The following is a 19,884-nucleotide window of genomic DNA, read 5'->3' as shown; positions in this document are numbered from 1 at the left end:
TAATGCAAGTTAATTGCCCGATTAATAATGATTTTGAACTGACTGACTCGATAAATAAGGGCATAGGACTCGCCTGCGGGCTCTGTCCCAATTTCACCCTTACGGACATGCGTTGACGTGAAAATTAGTCATGTGACCGGGGCACTATGACGCACAATTTTTGAAGAAAACGAGACGGAGAAAAACGGGAACCGCGAGGCTGAACGACAGAGACTATTCACATTGTCTCAATGTATGCATGTATACACATCATTCAAATGTATTGCAGTTTTAATAGATTGATTATTAGGTAAACAGTCGGTAAGGTTATAGATAGTTAACAAATTTTGAAGAAAATTAACTCGAATTGTTTCATTTGGAAAATAATACACTTCATAGATGAACAAAGCGTGTTTTCTTACAGCAAATACAGTATAAATATAATTATAAAATTTGACTTATGAATAAGATACTTATCAAGAATTATTTTACATACATTTATAAGTCATCAGTGATGACTCATCACGAAGGACAATAAAAGTATTAATCGGTTTTTTTATTAAACCCAGTGGACGAGGATGAAGTAAATCTTAGTATTTATTTAACAATACTGTGAGATTCCATGGTTTCGAAAGCAATGTACGCATAGTAATGACCCGGGAAAAAATCGGCATGCATGATCATTCGCTAATTTCATGCATGATCAGACCTGAATATTGGCCAGCAATGAGCACGTATGATCTACTTTGAGCATATATGACTCTACTTGAGTTTTCATGATCCTACCTGATCATGTTTAAGGGGTTAGGGGTACTCAGGGGTATGAAAAAATGATGATTTTCAATAATTTTTTTTTTGTAGTTAATTACTTTATTTGACAAAAATAAAAACATAGCTTTATTAGAACACGTTTCGATTTGACTTCACGAAAATTTCAAAAAAAAAAATTAATAATTCAAAAAGTTATCGCTGTTTTTGTAGAGCCCGTTCCTCCCGAAGTCCTTTGCGGTGATCATCATAAGTCCTTGGAGATTCATCTGAAATCAATCGGACAAGAAAAATTAGTTTTATTAATAGATAATCTTGTGCCTGATCGAAGCTTTTTTTTTTTTTTTCGAAATTAACAAAATGGCGGCCTCAGGAAATTTTTTTCAAATTTTCGAGAAAAAAACCGACAGTTTATTGTTAAAAAAAAATCGAAATTTTGAAAAAAAAAAAAAATCCTTCGATCAGGCACGAGTTTTTAATGTATTTCAAAAGTACAATAAATTTTATTGAAATCTACCGAGCAGTTTTTAAGTTACAGTGATCACCAGTTCAGAAAACATAGTTTTGAGAAAAACGCATTTAAAGTTTTGCTATGGATTTATGTCGAATTATAAGAATTATTTAATAACTTACACTGAGTCATCTATTCCTGGACCATATAATAGCTCTTCAGCCGACATAGCAGCTTCCAAAATATCGATTTGCTGGTGCCTACGTTGCAATCGACCTTCTCGGGTGTTATCATTAGCGCGCTTATCTGCTACTTTGATACGTGCAGCATCCATTCTTTCTGCATACCGATGAGAATTAGGCCCACAATTAAGTCCTAGTGTATTCATCAAGACTAATAATGAATTTATACCCTCATTAAATATACACATAGCAACGTATGCAGCTATTTGTACGATAGTAAAACTAGTATTTACCGTTTTTGGGCATATTTTCCATACTAGTTGGTTAAAGCTTTCATTATTATTCTGATTGAATCCACCTACACATCTTGAAAGTAAATTTTCATTACTAAGATCTTCGTATATAGGCTTGATAGCTTTTAAAACATCAGAAGGTAAAGGAGAATAATCGTGAGAAAAGGTATCAAGCTCTCCTCTTGCTTCAGCGCGCTGGTAAGAGCACCAAGATTCTTCGCCTTTTGGACACATATCATGATTCGGTTTTTCATCACTCGAGCCGTAGTGATAAAAGGTTGCCATTATAGCAGATTTCATATTTTCAATAGAATCACAATGCCGGCGTATTGCTAAACCATAGTACACAGTTAGTTTGTCTATTAATTTTCCTGTGAGCTTACCTCGACCACCAAGACCTTTTTGTTTACTCTTCAGCGTACGTAATCGACTCCCCATCCGCTTTTGGACATGCCCTATACATTCCTTTTTATTTACAGTTGTATTTTCGTAAGGATCTGATTTTATAATTCCTGAATAGGTCTTGGAGTCACCATCACCAATATAGTTGGCATACTTAACTCCATATTTAGTTTCAGAATACGAAAACATTTCGACCATCGCATCCACCTCCATTTTCCCAGAAGACCCTTGATGATTAGCAGAACACACATCTTCATGCGATTGATACCATTCCTCGAACTCAACAGTATTTGTTTTTTTTTTCCAATACTCACATAGCTTACAATATGCACTTTTAATGTTTATGTCAAGAATCTTTCCAGTAAAATAGCCAATTATAGAAGAAACTCCAAATGACGATGTATATCCCCGTTTTTGCCAGGTTCCATCTCCCGATACAGTTAGATGATTTATATCTTCATTTTCAGTTGTTGGCATTGCTTGCTTTTCTTCATTCACAGCTTTCGTCATGAAGGTTTCTGCGACGGCTTTACTACAATTCAAAATCTGTTTCAGTAAAATTGTATGCGTAGATTTATCTAAAAAAGACGGCATGTCCATCAGGCCGCAAAACTTGCACAATCCTTCGTATCCTATTCCTAGTATTCTCATTACAAAAATGAAACGTCTGTTTATTTCATAAGAATGCCCAACGAAAGAACAGGAAGGAATATATTCATTTCCACAGTTATTACATGCAACTACAATTTTGAATCCCAGCCCACGTGTACTTGCTGTTTGAAACACTACATTTCCATCACATTTTTTACATTTTATAAGAGCAGAAATTGCAGTGAATACCTGAATAAAATTTATTATTCGAAATTCAGTACTGCTGTCTTCAGGTACATCATCTTCAGTGTTTTGTTTTAATTTTTTAGAAGATGTACTCTGAATACTTTCATCACGTTCGGCTGTTTTCGGATTAAAAACATTCTTTCTTTTGACTGAACGCGACTTATTAATTTTTTCAGAACTCCGAAGTTCTCTTGAAACCTTTCTAGAATCACGTCCCATGGTTAATAATTTAATTCACTTGAGAAATAATTTATCACAAAACTATCGACTGATCAGTGCAACGACTACAGGTATACTGGCAACCAAAAATTATTTTTCAGTTCTTGTACTACCTACAAATTGTGAATATATGTAGAAGGATATATATATATATATATATATATATATATATATATATAATTATAAATACATTAAAATGGGGAGATATTCATGACAATGAAACCCGAAAAGTCGGTTGCTTGCAGCTGTTTCTAGCTACCTGCTCTCGAATGCCACGTAGCACCCGAGCGTCCTTTGGTCATTGTTAAATAACTCGAAAAGAATTTGTCGGATTCACTTCAAATTTTCACACAATATTTTTAAAATATTATACTTTAAGAAAATGCAAAAAAAAAAAAATCGATTTTTTGAAAATTCTGACTACCCCTAACCCCTTAAATATTGGCCAGTCATGAGCATATATGGTCTTACGAGAGCATACACAAAAAAAATATAATATTGTGAAAAAAAATTAGAAAAATCTTAATTAGATCCGAAATAGATCTAATGTATTCATATCATTATACTTGGAGGGAGTACACATGATTTTGTTTGACGAAAAAACCCCAGTAGTTGCTGGGCTCGAACCTGCGTCCTTCCGATTCAAAGTCTTTGATGCTATCCACTGCACTGACGTACGTATGTGATCGGGCATGTGTAAATAGTATATTTGTTATGATATCCATGGTGCAATGATCGACGTATTCTTTGTATTAATTTACTAGCTATACTGAAATTCCGAAAATGATCTGATAACTTCTTAAAATATATTTTTCAATTTTTATAACATTTTCCAAATTTTTATAACAATCCAGAGCATCCCACACCGATAAAATAACTATTAAGTAATTTAATGTATTTACATATATATTCGAATTTTCTAGAATGTTATTTGATTTCCAGAACCTTGCAAAACATTCTAGACTAATTAGAATCATTTTTATGAGATTTGATGAAAAGCCATGCCAATATCCCGTGTATACTCCCGTACAATGTTCAAGGCTGTCTGAAGGTGTTCCTCATCAGGAGTATATATATAGCTTCAGATCATCCATGTAGAGTAAGTGGGTGATCGAATACTTCCAATCAGTTGGTGAGCCCACCGATATCCCCGGGTACGGCGTAGCGCAACAGATGTTGGCAGCAGTGAGATGCAAAACAGCAGAGGGCTCAGAGAATCTCCCTGAAAAATTCCTTTTTTGTACTAGTCGTTTCGCTGCTATTCTTATGGCTGTATGCAAAATCAGGTCGATAAGATTTTTCAACGAGTATTTATACAATTTGATGCGAGGAAACCGATTTTGATAATTAAAAAGTTCTACGGTGGTCCAGTTTTTTTGTTATAAACAATTTAATTGTTTAAACTTAAATTACAAGAAGACTATAATTGATATCTCTTAAATAATGACAAAATTAGCTTTTTTGCATCAAAATACACAAATAATGCCTAAATCATCTTTCGTCTATCTCTATTATTGATAAAGATATAGTGTCTTAAAAAATACAAACTTTTTGCCAGGTCCGTTTGGCTGTGGATGCGCGCGCAATTTTTAGCGAAAATGAAATGTGGAACGCAATATTTTTTTGAAAATAAGAAATATTAGGGGAGCGTGGGGTCGCACCGGTCACCTAAGAAATAAACCTTCAAAATTTTTCGAATTATCCTTATTAGATCATAAAACGGACGTTATCTTATTCTATGGAATCTAGAGAACCAAAGACACATACTTAAAAATAAAAGTATAAAAGTAAATAGAAATATTTGATCAATTAAAAAAATTGTAAGTTTGACCGGGGTGACCCGACGTGTCGGGTCGCCCCGGCCATTTGGCGGGTCATCCCGGTCGCTGTTAATTTCAAATCAAAAATTAAGAATTTAAAGTCGTATTGCTGAAATTTCATCAAATTAAAATTTTATTTGGTCAACTGAAACTTAAGAAGTACAGAAAAAAATGTAAAATTAATAATTAACAACATTTAACTTTTTTTCCGTTTTCCGTACTCGCTTACGAGGCATCTATAATTTATTTATTTGTTCATTAATATTGTAACAAAAATGTTACGATGTTGTAGAAGAACATGCCTCTGATAAACAAGAAAATTGTTAGCTTAAATTTTAAAAAAGCTTACCTTAATTAATTAATTGCTTATTAAATAAGATATTGGTTAATATTTTTATTAAACAAACACACGAATTGTCAGTCAAAAAAACAAGTGGATGAATTGACCGTTGTGACCCTATAACTTTGATCGGTACGACCCCAACTAATTTTTGAGAAAATAAACTGAATTAAAAAAAAAAGGATTGAAAATTATACTTTTATAAAAATTAAAATGGATTAAAAAATGTCTGTAGATTATATACACATCAATTATAAGCTCTTTTCTTCTTGTAAAATATATAAAAAACCTTATGATAATGTCCTTGATTTTTAGATCAAAAGTCGATCAATTTTTTATTTATTAATTATTATTAACAAGTAATTAATTTTTAACCTTAGGGCTCATTAATTACCGCTAATTCAATGAGAGTATAAAATTAAATTGAATTAAAAATCTATTATATGATAGATTTTTCAAAATGTGGGTGACCGGGGCGACCCCGCGCTCCCCTAATTTCAACATAGTAAAAATTACTTATTTTCCATACATATTAAAATACGAAAAATCTGGACTCGAATCAATTTTTTTTTTTTTATTGTAGGGCAGCAATTATATTAGTCAATTAATATTAATGATATTGAAAGTAATTGGATTAGTGAGTAAGTTTGCCGATCATAAAGGCTCGAGAAATAATTACTATACTTACAATTCATCTGTAAAGATTACGCTAAGTATCTATATATAGTCTGCATACACGGAAAATCGATTCTACAGAAACTTCCCAGATGCCACTCTCATATATGTATCCTAATTTTTTGTTACCGCAACTTCTGGCGCTAGAAAACTTTCAAAAATTGCGGTTGGATCAAATATCGACAAAAAAAATAATAAATTATAAGTTATATACTTTAATAATAATCGAGAGCAAGAAACGATGATGGTTGAGAAGTCGGCGAAATGCCAGACATTTCAATTTCATTGTTGAGTTTTTTTGTGTTTATGGCCTCACCATAGAAGCTCGTATGCGTATTTCTTTTCATTCAACATGATAGCGTGCAGATAATGATCGATATCGTGGATAAGTAGTGGCTATTGACCTAATTTTTATTTTTTTTTATTTTTCAATAAACTTAGCAACGAAAACATAACTTTACTTATTTAGGATATTTTTACACACAGAAAAATAAAATTTCTCGCCGCAAAAAATTTTTACTCGCCTGAAGAACATTTTTACTTATTCCCTCAGAAATTTTTTCTAGTCCTAAAAACATTTGTTTCCATTTCATAATACAAAATTTTTCTTGCACTAAAAAGTTTTTTTTTTTTTTGTGAATTCTCAGGTGTATTTATTTTTCAGTAAATACACGGAAAAAAAAAACTTTAAAAATTAGTGTTTGAAATTATAATTTGGAACCTGGGTGGCAATATAGAGAATTTTAACATTTAGCCCTTCGGCTGAAGAGAAGAGCCCGTATATATTTTGTTGGCCAAAGCTGGACCAAACTTTCTCTTACATATTTTGGGCCAAGGATCACGAAAATCGAGTCTATTGTGTTCAAAAGTGGTGCAAACTATCGTTCAGAGACGTTTTTTTTTTTTTTGATAACTAAAGTTATAAATAAATGGATTTTCCCAAAGTCCAAAATCGACAAAATTTCTATACAAAAAATCGACAGCGTTTATTTCGAAACGAATTCCTATCCTTTCATTCGGATACCTTTTTTTTTAACTAATGTTATAAACAAATGGATTTTTTCAAAGTCTGGACGATACGATAGAAATTCGTTTGAAAAAAATGCTGTCGATTGGTAGTATCGACATTTTATCGATGTTTTTGATCGTAACCGGACTTTGAAGAAATTCATTTGTTGATAATTTTAGTTAAGAAAAAAAGGTCTCCGGGCGAAAGGATAAGAATTCGTTTCGAAATAAACGCTGTCGATTTTTCGTATAGAAATTTTGTCAAGTTTGGACTTTGAAAAAGTCCATTTGTTTATAACATTAGTTAAAAAAAAAAAATTTTTTTTCGTACGATAGGATAGAAATTCGTTTTGACAAGAATGCTGTCGATTGGTGATATTGACATTTTGTCGCTTTTGTTTTTCTTTTATTTTTAATGTAAAAAACTTAGAAAAATTCTGTCCTGTCAAGCATCTGACGCGATTTGGCGGAGAGAGAGCACGCAATAGGCATCTGCTCGTGCGAGAGGGAGAGGTCCGAGCGCCTGGCTTGTATATATTTTTTGTGTGTTATTTCATTTTGAACATTTTTTTTCCAATAAACTGCCCCAGCAATAATCCAATACTAATACAATAATCCTTGGCCCAAAATACGTAAGAAAAATTTTGGTCTAGCTTTGGCTAACAAAATGTATACGGGCTCGATCTGATTTTAATTTAACTGGACGGTATTTGAACTACTTGGTCTGTTATTGAACTTCTATTGAATTTTTCATCTGATTTTGATCTACCCAGACCGAAAAATTTGATCTGATTTTAGTCTAATTGGACTATTTGATCTGTTTCTGATCTTTTATAAAAACTTTAGGCTGTTTTTGATCTGTTGTTTTAAAAAACAATTGCGTTACGGACAGACAAAACTAGATTAATTCTTGAACTTTAAAAAATTTTAGTTCTGAAAATTTTCAAGGACTGAACTAGATTAAATCATGGACTTATGAAATTTTTATTTATGGGCAATATTTATAAAAAAAATATTAAGTTACAGAATTGATTATGTTTTGTTTATTATTTATTTAGTGTCTTTTGCTTAAAAATGTCGACAGTAAATGAAAATTTGACAGCTTTATGTTTTAGTTGTCTTGACTGAATATTTATAGTATTGAATAAAAGTAATAAAATAACTCTTAAAATGTCAAGAAATTTCCCTTATTTACTGGATAAAATCGAAAATATTTTGGCACTAGAAACCATCGAAATTCTTGTGACATCTTGTTACGGAAGCGCATTAGCATGTTTCAAATATCAAGAAAATTAAAATAAATTTATAAATCTAGATTATTGTTATTATTTATATTTGTAAAAAGTTATGTTTTAATCTGAAAGCGATAAAAAACAGACCTAAATATCATACGAAAATAAGTCTGATATTGGCCTGAACAAGGAATAGTATTACCGGCAAAAACAGATTAAATTGTTATATAAAATAAATACGATTTATAAACTTAATTTCAAGAAAAAATATTTAAATTTATCATTTATTTTAAAACAGATCTAATTTTTTGACCCGGGATCAGAGTCTCAAAATACTCAAAACATACAGGAATAATTTTATCCGCATTTGAACCTCAAAAGTCCTATTCGGCATATTCTCTCTCTTCCCTTTTCTATCTAAAATTTTTAAAAGTGCGAAGTATAAATTTTTATTTACTGAGGATTTTGAGGTCTTCGTTATAATTTAAAATCGATAAATTATTCGCATTTAGACCTCATAGTTTTTATTGAGAATTTTGAGCACTAAAGTATAGTTACTTTCTGAGCGGCAAAATAAAACATCAAAGGAATTGAGGCTTTTGAGGACTAATCTAGAATTTGTTTTTTGAATCGGGTGTAGTTGAAACGATGAAACTGCTACTAAACAAATCAAAAAAATAAAATAACTATTCCAGATATTCTACAGTGAACCCTTTTTCGTTGCATGCATTGAATGTAAAATATAAAGTTACTTCAACCCGTAGAGTTTATAGCTCATATGAGAGGGAGGATAACGGCGCAGTCGTTTCGACTATAGACATCGCGCAGAGCGCACCGTACCGCTCAGTTTGCATCTAACCAGCGTGAGTATCGTATTATATCTTTGTCACCGTAACCTTCATACCGTTTTACGCTTCATTTTTTAATAAGATAATTGTAACGTTATATTATAGTGAATAAAATACATGTATACATTAATAAATATAATAATTTAGTGCTATATCAACTGTGTTATATATTAATTCATTTTAATTAGGTTCTGTGATTAAGTTAAAAGCAATAAATTTTTTACAAATAAAAAGTGAGGAAAATTCGAAATAAATATTTTTCTGGTTACTGGGGAGTGTCTAAGACTAATGAATACAATTAAAATTGGAAAACATCTACTTGGACCATGAAAACTACAGTACATCTTGCGATCGAAGTAACGAGATAGCGCCGTGATTTCGGCGTGTTCAGCTCAGCGCTAGGAGCAATAGGGTCAGTGAACGATTGCCGTGTAGATATAAATGTTTATAGCTTGACATGATTACACAGTCAAAGCGATCCCCTTCTTTTAATCAATTTATTCTTTTATTTTTCACTTTATCAACCAAGAGTTGTTTTTCACTATTAATTGATAGAAAAAAAAAAAAAAATAATAATAATAATAATAATAATAATAAAGTCATTATAAATAAGTAAAGTCAATTAAGTTGGCCTTCAGGATAGAAATTTTCATTTTTAATCCATTATTTAGACTAAAACTGAGCGTTAAAACAGTACTCAGTGTTAACGCATCGATGTTTAAAAAATTGAAGTCGAAAGATGAAAGAAAGGAAGTAAAGAATAAGGATTAAGCGGTAGGTGATAATGAAATGGTTGTCAAGACTATGTCATCGTGGGGGCACCGTTGAACCGCTTGAAAAACTTAGTTAAAGGCATATGAGTTCATTGACTGCGGCTGCGTGTCCGCAATGGCTGCGTGTTCATCATCTCTCTCCTCATTCTCTTGTTCGTATCAGCGTCGCGAATGCGCGTTTCGTTGCATTGGTGATGGACAGATCCTTTTAAATTTCTCATTGCCATTGCCAATTAATTTTCCACAGATGAAAATAGATTAACATTTTGCTATAATATTTTTTTAAGTATTCCAATATGTTGAGGTGTCACATACATGAGTGTACTAAAAGATAAAAATTTAAATCAGTTAAATAAATTAGTAATATTAATTAAATAAAAAACAGTACAGAATTAATTATAAGGCCACAAAATATTTTTTTTTTAAATTCAATGTATAAACGAGAAATTTCACCGACATAAATATATTTTAAAGTTTATTTTTTTATGTTAATCAAACAGCTTATAAGCGAATCTCAGTGACTATACAATAAAAAAAAATATGAAAAATGGTCGACCTTGTAGGCCAGCGTTAAAACTTTCCAGTGTCTTCAAACTCAATGAAAACATTATTTTACATATATTAACAAGATAAAATAGATTTCTTAAATAACTAATATTTTCAAGATCTAAAAAATTTCTCCATTAAATTGAAATGAAAAACCTATAAAAAAATCAGGTAACAAATAATTTTTGAACTGTTTCACGGAGAAAAACAATTTGATGATGTTTGTTATTTTTCAAATAAAAACTACTACTTCGCCGAGGCAAACTTGAAACGGTTCAAAAATACAGAAATTTTCCTTTGAATAAGTCAAAATTATTATCGCTCAATCCCATAAATTGTTAAACCATAAGTAAAATTCCTTTAAGTTTTAGAGTACAAAGTAAAAAGCATTCAATAAATTTTACTATTTGATGTAAAAAATCTATTTTAAGATGAAATTTTCACTGAGACTGCTATTGAATTTTTACTAATCCAGATTGTAAAAATTGTCTCCCTGTGTGTGTGTGTGTGTGTGTGTGTGTGTGTGTGTGTGTGTGTGTGTGTGTGTGTGTGTGTATGTGTTTATGCGCGTGTGTGTGTGTGTGTGTGTGTGTGTGTGTGTGTGTGTGTGTGTGTGTGTGTGTGTGTGTATGTATTATTGTCTTTTCGAAGACATATGCATATATGTGGTGGTTTGGCTTCACTCCGCGAGATGGCATTTAGAACTCGCGCCTCTCGCAATATCTCGTCCCTATGCTTGTTTCAATATAAAACATTTCCAACATGTAACTTCCAACACGACGTCTTAGGTGGGGTATACGATAGACACACCTAACTGAGGAGTCTCAGCTATCGTATACTTAGACGAAACGCCTCTCACCCCACAAATTCCTTTTTCCATCGCTCCTCTTCTTATTATCTCTCACAACGTTTCATTCTTTGGTATTTGGCCACTTAGGCAGTGATTTTTACAATCTAATCCTAAAGTATCGTCGCTACATATAGATATATATACATAGGTGGCTGAGCACGAAACATTACTCAAGTAACCATTAATAGTAAATATTAAGGTCATGATGTACTATAGGATATGCTATAGTACAATCCAAAAAGGCACTTGACACTCTGTCAGATGACAGAGGAGTACTTGAATAAAATCGAATTGGACTTTGGAGTATAACAATTCTAGAATATCTTTCTTTCCAGGGACAATACAAGTGGCTGAGCGCGATCTCTTAGCAAGCACCGAACTACTACCGCTGCTACTGCCTATAGCACCGGTGACTTTCCCCTTCTCCATATCGATCTTTTCTCCTAAGAAATTTTTTCTCTTGGCAACTTTTGTTTTCTTGGTCAGAGCATACAAAAATACTTGCGTGAAAAGTATAGTACTTGATCCGAGAAATTTTATTTTCTTTAAACAAAAAGATGCAATATTGCTACAAAAAAATAATGCATCTTGCTTCAAATAGTTATTTTCGATACGTATGCGGAACGGTAGGGTTTCTGACGGCTTGAAGTGACGTTACGAGTTTGAGGCTATGGGCGCTTTCCTATCAAGACCGGATGAAGTACGAGGTCTTGATAAGAATGTATCCATAAGCCTTAAACACGTGCCTGCACTTCAAGTCTGTCAGGGTTCCTACCTTTGAGCATAAAGTATTGAACAAAATTTTTTGTCATATCAACGGCGGAAGTTGAATTTGAGAGAGAAACAGTCAAAAATGTTTCAAGTCGTGTAGGAATGTAGAGACAGATAGAGGGAGAGAGAAGTTACTTTTCGATATAAGTTCGAGGAAAGTTAACCAAACTATAGATTGCCAGAAATCGTATAGTTTGCACCCTCTGCATGTTGCTTGAAAATTCAACTTTCGCGGCTGATATGACAAAAAAAAATATCTCTTACTTTAAGTAATATCAACTCTCGAAACAAGTGAAAATTTTTTGATTGAAGCGTAAAAATATGTTGACATGAGAAAAAAATTTTGATTCAAGATAAAAATTTGAAGATAATTGTTTACTTGGTGCAAGTAAATTTTTATTTTCCGAATCGATCAAAAAAAAATTCTTGAATCAAGAGTATGCTTCTTGATTAAAGTTAACTGTTTTTTCTTAAGAAAACAATATTTTATGTCATTTTTCCCACGTAAATCACAACATAATGCACCAAAATGTATTCGAAATCATACCAACTCTTCGTCTTACGGTCTCTTTCGATCACCACATGATGTAGTGTACCTTATTCTTCCGTTCAAATAATATTAATAATTAACAAAAAAATGGAAAAAACACCATTTCCAATATTTTTCTTGGATATTTCATGTATTAACGCTCTGATATGAGTCAGAACTCGTTTAAATCCTTACTTCAATCACTTACATTGATTTTTGCCTAAATATACTTTTTTTTTTTATTGAACATAATTGTAAATAAATATATAAAAAACGCTCATTTATTCATTATTTTCGACTCTAAAATTTATCATTTTAACAAAAATCGTAACTCTTTTGAGATATTTTTTTGTTTGGGCTACCTAAACGAGTAAACAGAACAAACAGATAAAATTTCCATTTTACCGATCACTAGATCCTCATCTCACGCCTAATGGTCAGAGCTCCGATCGAGCTCAACGCGTGGCTAAGCGGTCACCCAGCCAAGTAGCGATCATGCTCGATGCTGCTTAATTTTGGTGATCGCCCGACCCACTCGAGAACCGATCGGCTGCCTCTGTCCCCGACTATTCTTATTTACACATGTTCCGGGTCGAAATACCTAGCCTCAATCTAGCCTCATCGAACCCAAGTAAGCCTCAATCCAGTCGCACTGAGTAAAAAAAGCATTTTGAGCCTCAAATGATGTTCAAAAAACCTCAATGAGCCTCAAATAATGCTCAAAGAGTCTCAATGAGCCGAAAATGGTGATCAAAGACCCTCAAATAATACTAATCAAATTGGAATTACATAGTCGAGACTGGGTTCATTTGAGGCTCATCGAGGCTTTTTAAGGATCTTTGAGAATCATTTGAGGCTCAAAATGCTTTTTTTACTCAGTGAGGCTGGATTAAGGCTAGGTATTTTGACCCGGGGTATAGCCGACTAGAGGAGCAGACGACAAATCAGCGATAACCGTAGTTGAGCAGCATCGGCGTGGGACATAAGTTGGGTGGGCGACCCCTTAGTACAATAGCAGTTAACCAATAGATACTGTGTTTTTTTTTTCAATTGAAATATCACTGACATTCATATTAGTAAAGACTATAAATTCCAATTTAATTACTTAATTAATAATTTACAGATATTTTAAATGAGATTTTATGAATAACTATATTCGTGCATGGTTATATATAATTATATACAATCGGATCTGACCAACTTTTATATCTGATTATATATAGAATCATATATAGTTATACAAAATTATTTTCTATCGGGTCTTCATCCTATCATACAATTAGCAAAATAGAGCATTAAGAAATAGAAAAAAAAAAAAACATTTTTTATAGAATCGATTAATTTGTATATTTCAGGTGGTTAACCAGTAAGGCTGAAAAGGAATCTAGACAGAACTCAGCGATTACACACATCCAAATAAATCAACAAGACATGAATTCGAAAATTACTCGTTTGAAAATTGTTCAAGATTTTTGGACAATTAGAATAATAAAAAAACATATAGTTAAATTGATTTGCAACAAAAATTATTTCTTTGAATATGATATGAAGTGACAAATGTATAAATTTAGTATAAAAAATTTTTTACAATTACATTTTACTTTAATTAAGTTGCTCGTGGTTCCGTATCATTTTTTATATTTTTAACGGTTTATTATAAGTGTTGTCGATTTAAAATCTTTTATGAGTGACTTCAAAGTAGCAACCGGTAACATTGATATATACCGAAACAGTGCCGCGAAGTGAGGCAGTGGTGGTAGTTAAGCAGTGGACATGATTATTTCAAAGGATTTGTTCCTTCTTGGCGACCAAGATTATCTTCGCCTGCCTAGCAACGAAAAGCGCCAACAGCGGGCAATGGGGCGCCCGATTATTAACCCTACCAGGTAAATATTCAACTTTCCCGGGAAAAAATGTTTTTATAAAATTTTATAAAATAATATAAAATTTTATACAATTTTATAAAATTTTGTAAGATTTTATAAGATTTTACAGCAAAATTTTATAAAAATTCATACAATTTTATAAAATTTTATAATATTTTATACAATTTTATAAAATCTTCAAAAATTTTATAAAATCTTCTAAAATTCTATAAAGTAAGATCTGAGTAAGGAACGTAATAAATAAATGTAATTTTATAAAATTGTATGACATTTTATAAAATTGTATAAAATATAACAAAATTTTATAAAGTTTTACACAATTGTATAAAATTATATAAAATTTTATATAATTTTATAAGACTGTACAGCGAAATTTTATAGAATTTCATATAATTTTATATAATTTTATCAAATTTCATAGAATTTTATAAAATTTTATAAAATTTTATATGGTAAGATCTTAAAAGGGAAGTCATAATTAGATAAAATTTTATATAATTGTACGAAATTTTATAAGATTTTATGAAATTGTATAAACTTTTATACGATTTCATAAAATTATATAAATTTTTATACAATCTTATAAAATTTTATAAAGTAAGATCTTAGTGAGGGAAATAATAATTAAATGGAATTTGATATAATTGTATGAAATTTTATAAAGTTTTATACGATTTTATAAAATTATATAAAATTTTATACAATCTTATACAATTTTATATAGTTTTATAAAGTAAGTCCTTAGAAGAGAAGTAATATTTAGATGAAATTTTATAAAATTTTATAAAGTTGTATACGATTTCATAAAATTATATGCGATCTTATAAAATCTTATACAAATTTATACAATTTTATAAAGTGAGATCTCAAAAGGGGAGTAATAATTAGATAAAATTTTATATAATTGTATGAAATTTTATAAAATTATATAATATTTCATAAAACTTTAGAGAACTTGATGCCACTATTGCATCTAGTGTAGGGTAGCATTTTGTAAAATTTGATAAAATGTCACACAATTTTATAACGTTTATTACAAATTATTATAAAAATTGTTAGAAATTCAAAGTAAATAAATAAAATTTTCAATGGCCATAAAAAAAAAAAAAATCCATTTTTGCGGGCAAAATATGGTGATAAACAAATATGAAAATTATATTATAAAAAATATAATTGATTACCTAAATATATGCAGGGTACCCCTAGAAAAATGTAAAAAAAAAAAAAATTCTGAATATTGAATAAGTTTGATTTTATTAAAATTTTTTGTAAGTTATTTACATTAAGAAAAATTATATTTTACACAATTATTGGATGCAAAGGAAGATAAAAAAGTTTTTAATAGTTTTTATCATAATACAAAAGTCTTTAACATTTTTCGACCGGCACTAGATTCTTGAAAAAGTTTAACGAAAAAAATTCGAAATAATGCTCAATTATATTTACAAAAGTAATTTTGGGATGGTTATAATAGATTTAAAAAAAAAAAATTTTTTTTTATAAAATTTTAGAAGTACCTCGTTTTGCCTACCCCCGCCACCCCTTTCTCTTACATATTTATATATATATTACATAATGTGATAATTTTGAATTTAATGTTTTTAAATTTTTATTTTGTCAACTAGCAATTCAAATTAAATCGTCGTTACTCAAGAAAAAGTTCGAAGGTTTCGCCATTAATTCAAAAATAAAAATCAATAAATTTAATTAATTTTAAAATTTTATGTCCATTAAACAGTCGATAGTTGAATTATTCAAATCTTTTTTTTATATATAATTATAAATTAAACTATGAAATATGGCTGATAAGTATTCATGAGTAATCATAAATACAGCCATGAATATTTCTTAGCTACAAGTGACCAATAGACGAGCGGAGCAGACTACGATTCTTCAATAACAAAAGTTAAGCAGCATCGAGGGTGGCCATTAATTGGATGGGTGACCCGTCCCGGAAAAAAAAAATCATTTTATAAAACTTTATAAAATTTTATAAAATTTTACAAAATTTTATAAAACTTTATACTGAAAATGGCCTGGTAAAATTTTATGAAATTTTACAAAGTTTTATAAAATTTTATAAATTTTTATAAAACTTCATAAAATTTGATAAAACTTTATAAAATTTGATAAAATTTTACCAGGCCATTTTCAGTATAAAATTTTATAAAATTTTATAAAATGTTAGTACTAAAATTTTGTAAAATTTTATAAAATTTTACAAAATTTTATAAAAACATTTTTTCCCGGGTTGTTATCTTTTATAGTTTTAATTCTCCGAAAATACGTGACAATCTAATAATGTAGCCTCACTCTCTCAAAATGAATCAGTGAAATTCCACTGATTCAACCAGTGAATTAAGGTGATCGCTCGGCTCGCTGATTGAATCAGTGAAACACTCTGGTGTGGCATATAAATATAAAAAAATAGGTTATAAATTATTAGTTTCGATTAATTTTATTTTATTATAAAATATTTTTAAAAACAAAGTGGAAAGTTGACGTTATTAACTAAGTGATTCTTGATAATAATTATATTTAATTTTAAATTATTTAGTAATTAAATGAATTATATTTAATAGAAATTATACTAATTAAAAATTTTCAGAATCATTTACTGGTTTACATTTTGTTTATATACTTGCATTTTCTCGGGTTACGTACACTTATGTAGAGAACGCTGCTAACAGTGAATAAAAGTTGATTTTTTCGAAAAATCGTGAAAATTTCAAACAGTCATAACTTTTAAACTAATCGACCGATTAAGCCCATCTTCGAACTTAACCGTGATAATCGTCTACAGAATAAGTATAGAAAATTTCATTAGGATCCGTTAAGAATTGTTGACGTAATCGTGATGACCAAATTGGTTATATTATATATACATATATTAGGGTGCTTCGTTTGAGATGACTATTTTTTTTCCAAATCCCGTGTCAAAATATCATTGTACACATTGAAAAAAAATTCTCACGAAGGATAAGCTCTTAATTTTAATTTTAAGTACTCGCTAAATGAATTTGAAATTTTTCCATTTAATTAACACGTAAATTTTAATTTTTCTGTTTCAATTATCTAGTTTCGCGGCATAGGTGGAAATCACAGAGGAACCTTTCCTCTTTAAAAGTGTTTGTAGCTAATTTATGTTTTGTAACCGGCCTCACCGGTAAAAAATCTTAAAGCCAATTTTTTCTGAAATTTCATGGTTTATTTTATTTTACTCGCAAACCATTAACTTTACAACAAAATTGTACAGGACTTATTTTGTAGGGAATTTGATTTTCTACAAAAAAAGTCATGTAAGTCATTACCGTAGAGCTAGTAGTTTTTGAGATAAATCCAATTAAGCATTTCAAAATTTGAAAAATCGCTGTTTTATCCAAAATTTTAATACTTTTTTTATAAAATTATGGCCGAAGAAATATATAATATATCATGAAAAATATGTCATGTAATACGAAACTGTTTCCTATTACACTTCCTTCGTCTTTTCTTAACTTAACCCAAATGCCTTTGTTTGACTATATCGGAAGCTTTTTTAATTACTACCTCTCTCAGTAAAAAAATCAGGGATGGGCACAATAGGATTTAATAAATACTGAGTATTTAAGTAAAATTTGACTTGAAACCCAAATTAATTATTGGTACGTGTCTAAAAAATACTTATCCTCAAAAACAGAAAAAGTACTAAATAGTTTGTAACTTAGTATTTTTGACGATTGATCTATACTAAATACATTGTACTTGGTACTTGAAAGTTGTAATAAGTACTAAAGACTATTGTACTTTTTACTTAAATTTGATATAAGTACTAAGCATAATTGTAATTAGAACTTAAAATTGCCACAGTATCTATTAAACAAAAAATTTTAATACTTATTCTATCACTACCAGAACTTTAAATACGACGATTGAGACTTAAAATTATAATTTTTGAATATACTTTTGCACTCCTAAGATTTTAATAGTCAAATTTATTCATTAGATGATATTAATATATTATTGACAAATTTATACTGCTTAGTTCAAATAAGTGCACGCGTACAGTTTATGTTTCAGCATCAAGCAGTAATCTAATTAATCATATTTATATACCCGTGCAAAAATGATTATATGAAATTTTATAACATCATTTCTTTACGCCCGTGTAGAAAAAAATGTCAAAAAAAGGTTAAAAAAGTGTTGACTATTGTAAAGTTCAAAACGTGACACAACGACGAACTTTTTTTGAACACTTTTTAAACTTCTAAAATTAAAGGGAGTAAAAAAAGTTTTCCCTAATTGTATAATTGTACGTTTTTTGAATCATTTAGAAACTAATTTATTGACTCTTTTCGGAGCGTTTGATTTTTTTATTTTTTTATAGTGAGAAAGACGTTTAAAAACGACTAATTTTGAACAGTTTTTAAACGTTTTTCGATCTTTTTTCTAAAAGTCTTCCGATTTCGTTTGCAGAGTACTTGTTTTTTAATTTGTTTTGTTCAAGAAACGTTTAAAAAAATCGTATTTTGAACGAAAATAAATTCAGCTATAAATGCTCTGTAGACGGGATTAGGAAGCCGTTAGAAAAAAGATAAAAAAACGTTAGAAAACTGTTTAAAATGCGGTGTTTTCAAACATTTTTTGAACAAAAGAAAGTCATCTACAAATGTTCCATAGGCAGGATCAGAAATTCGTTAGAAAAAAGACCAAAAAACGTTTAAAAACTGTTCAAAATTAGTCGTTTTTAAACGTGTTTCTCACTACAAAAAAATTAAAAAATCAAACGTACAATTATACAATTAGGGAAAACTTTTTCTACTCACTTTAATTTTAGAAGTTTAAAAAGTGTTCAAAAAGAGTTCGTCGTTGTGTCACGTTTTGAACTTTACAATAGTCAACACTTTTTTAACCTTTTTTTGACATTTTTTTTTTACACGGGCGGGTTCTTAAAAAAAAAAAAAACTTTTTTCTATTGACATAAAATTTTAAATAAAAAGTTCTTTTAGAGTTAAAAAGTTGAATCGTTTGAATTTATTATTGGCTTAACTTCTATAGTCAATCTAAAAAATACTCTGGGAGTTTTTAATTATTTTTTGTTAGAAATACCAATGATCTAGTACTTAAATGCAACTTTTAATCTCAGTACAAATGTACTTAGTACTTGAACCGTTCTATGAGTACAAAAGTATTCGTATTTAGTTGAAAAATCAAATACTATTGTATTTAGTACTAGGAAAAATTAAAAGTATCAAGTATAAAAGTATTTGTAATTAGATAATAAATAAAATACTAAGTACTTCGGTATGTCGTATTTAGTACTTGTTCGAAATACTAATTACTTGAATATTTTGACTCTACAAAAAAAAAATTATTATATATCAAAGTATTTATTACTTAATTAGTACTTAAAATACAAATGTACTTAAGTATGCCCATCACTGAAAAAAATAATTGTTTCATACGTTTTATATTTACATATAATTGTGTAATATG

General features: G+C 29.8%; 2 protein-coding genes across 4 annotated transcripts in view; one reads left to right on the top strand and one right to left on the bottom strand.

Annotated features, from left to right (window-relative positions):
• Positions 1-785: 785 nt before the first annotated feature.
• Positions 786-3,560, bottom strand: LOC130667816 (uncharacterized). Of its 3 annotated transcripts, none has more exons than XR_008989901.1 (3): positions 1,674-3,560; positions 1,381-1,591; positions 786-1,016 (listed from the first exon to the last, which is right to left on the bottom strand). XR_008989901.1 is itself a non-coding variant. In XM_057469672.1 (2 exons), the coding sequence occupies exons 1-2, from the start codon at positions 3,129-3,131 to the stop codon at positions 1,013-1,015; spliced, it is 1,755 nt and encodes a 584-aa protein (XP_057325655.1). In that variant the 5' UTR covers positions 3,132-3,554; the 3' UTR covers positions 786-1,012. The 3 variants fall into 3 exon arrangements, 1 of the variants encoding a protein (XP_057325655.1); XR_008989900.1 differs by having other exon boundaries at positions 1,381-1,573; positions 1,674-3,558; XM_057469672.1 differs by having other exon boundaries at positions 1,381-3,554.
• A 5,490-nt stretch (positions 3,561-9,050) lies between these two features.
• LOC130668137 (uncharacterized) overlaps positions 9,051-19,884 on the top strand; it is a 59,881-nt gene continuing 49,047 nt past the window's right edge. Inside the window, exons 1-2 of the mRNA XM_057470250.1 lie at positions 9,051-9,466; positions 13,879-14,409. Coding sequence (XP_057326233.1) covers positions 14,297-14,409 — 113 coding nt within the window. The 5' untranslated portion in view covers positions 9,051-9,466; positions 13,879-14,296. The remainder of the gene's footprint in view (positions 9,467-13,878; positions 14,410-19,884) is intronic.

The sequence above is a fragment of the Microplitis mediator genome, chromosome 5 (genome assembly GCF_029852145.1).
Source record: "Microplitis mediator isolate UGA2020A chromosome 5, iyMicMedi2.1, whole genome shotgun sequence".
Classification (NCBI taxonomy): Eukaryota; Metazoa; Arthropoda; class Insecta; order Hymenoptera; family Braconidae; genus Microplitis; species Microplitis mediator.
This window is presented reverse-complemented; position numbering and strand designations above follow the sequence as displayed.

Bases quoted from the DNA above. Each gene is read 5' to 3' on its own strand.
- LOC130667816 (XM_057469672.1), bottom strand. From the start codon at position 3,131: ATGGGACGTGATTCTAGAAAGGTTTCAAGAGAACTTCGGAGTTCTGAA.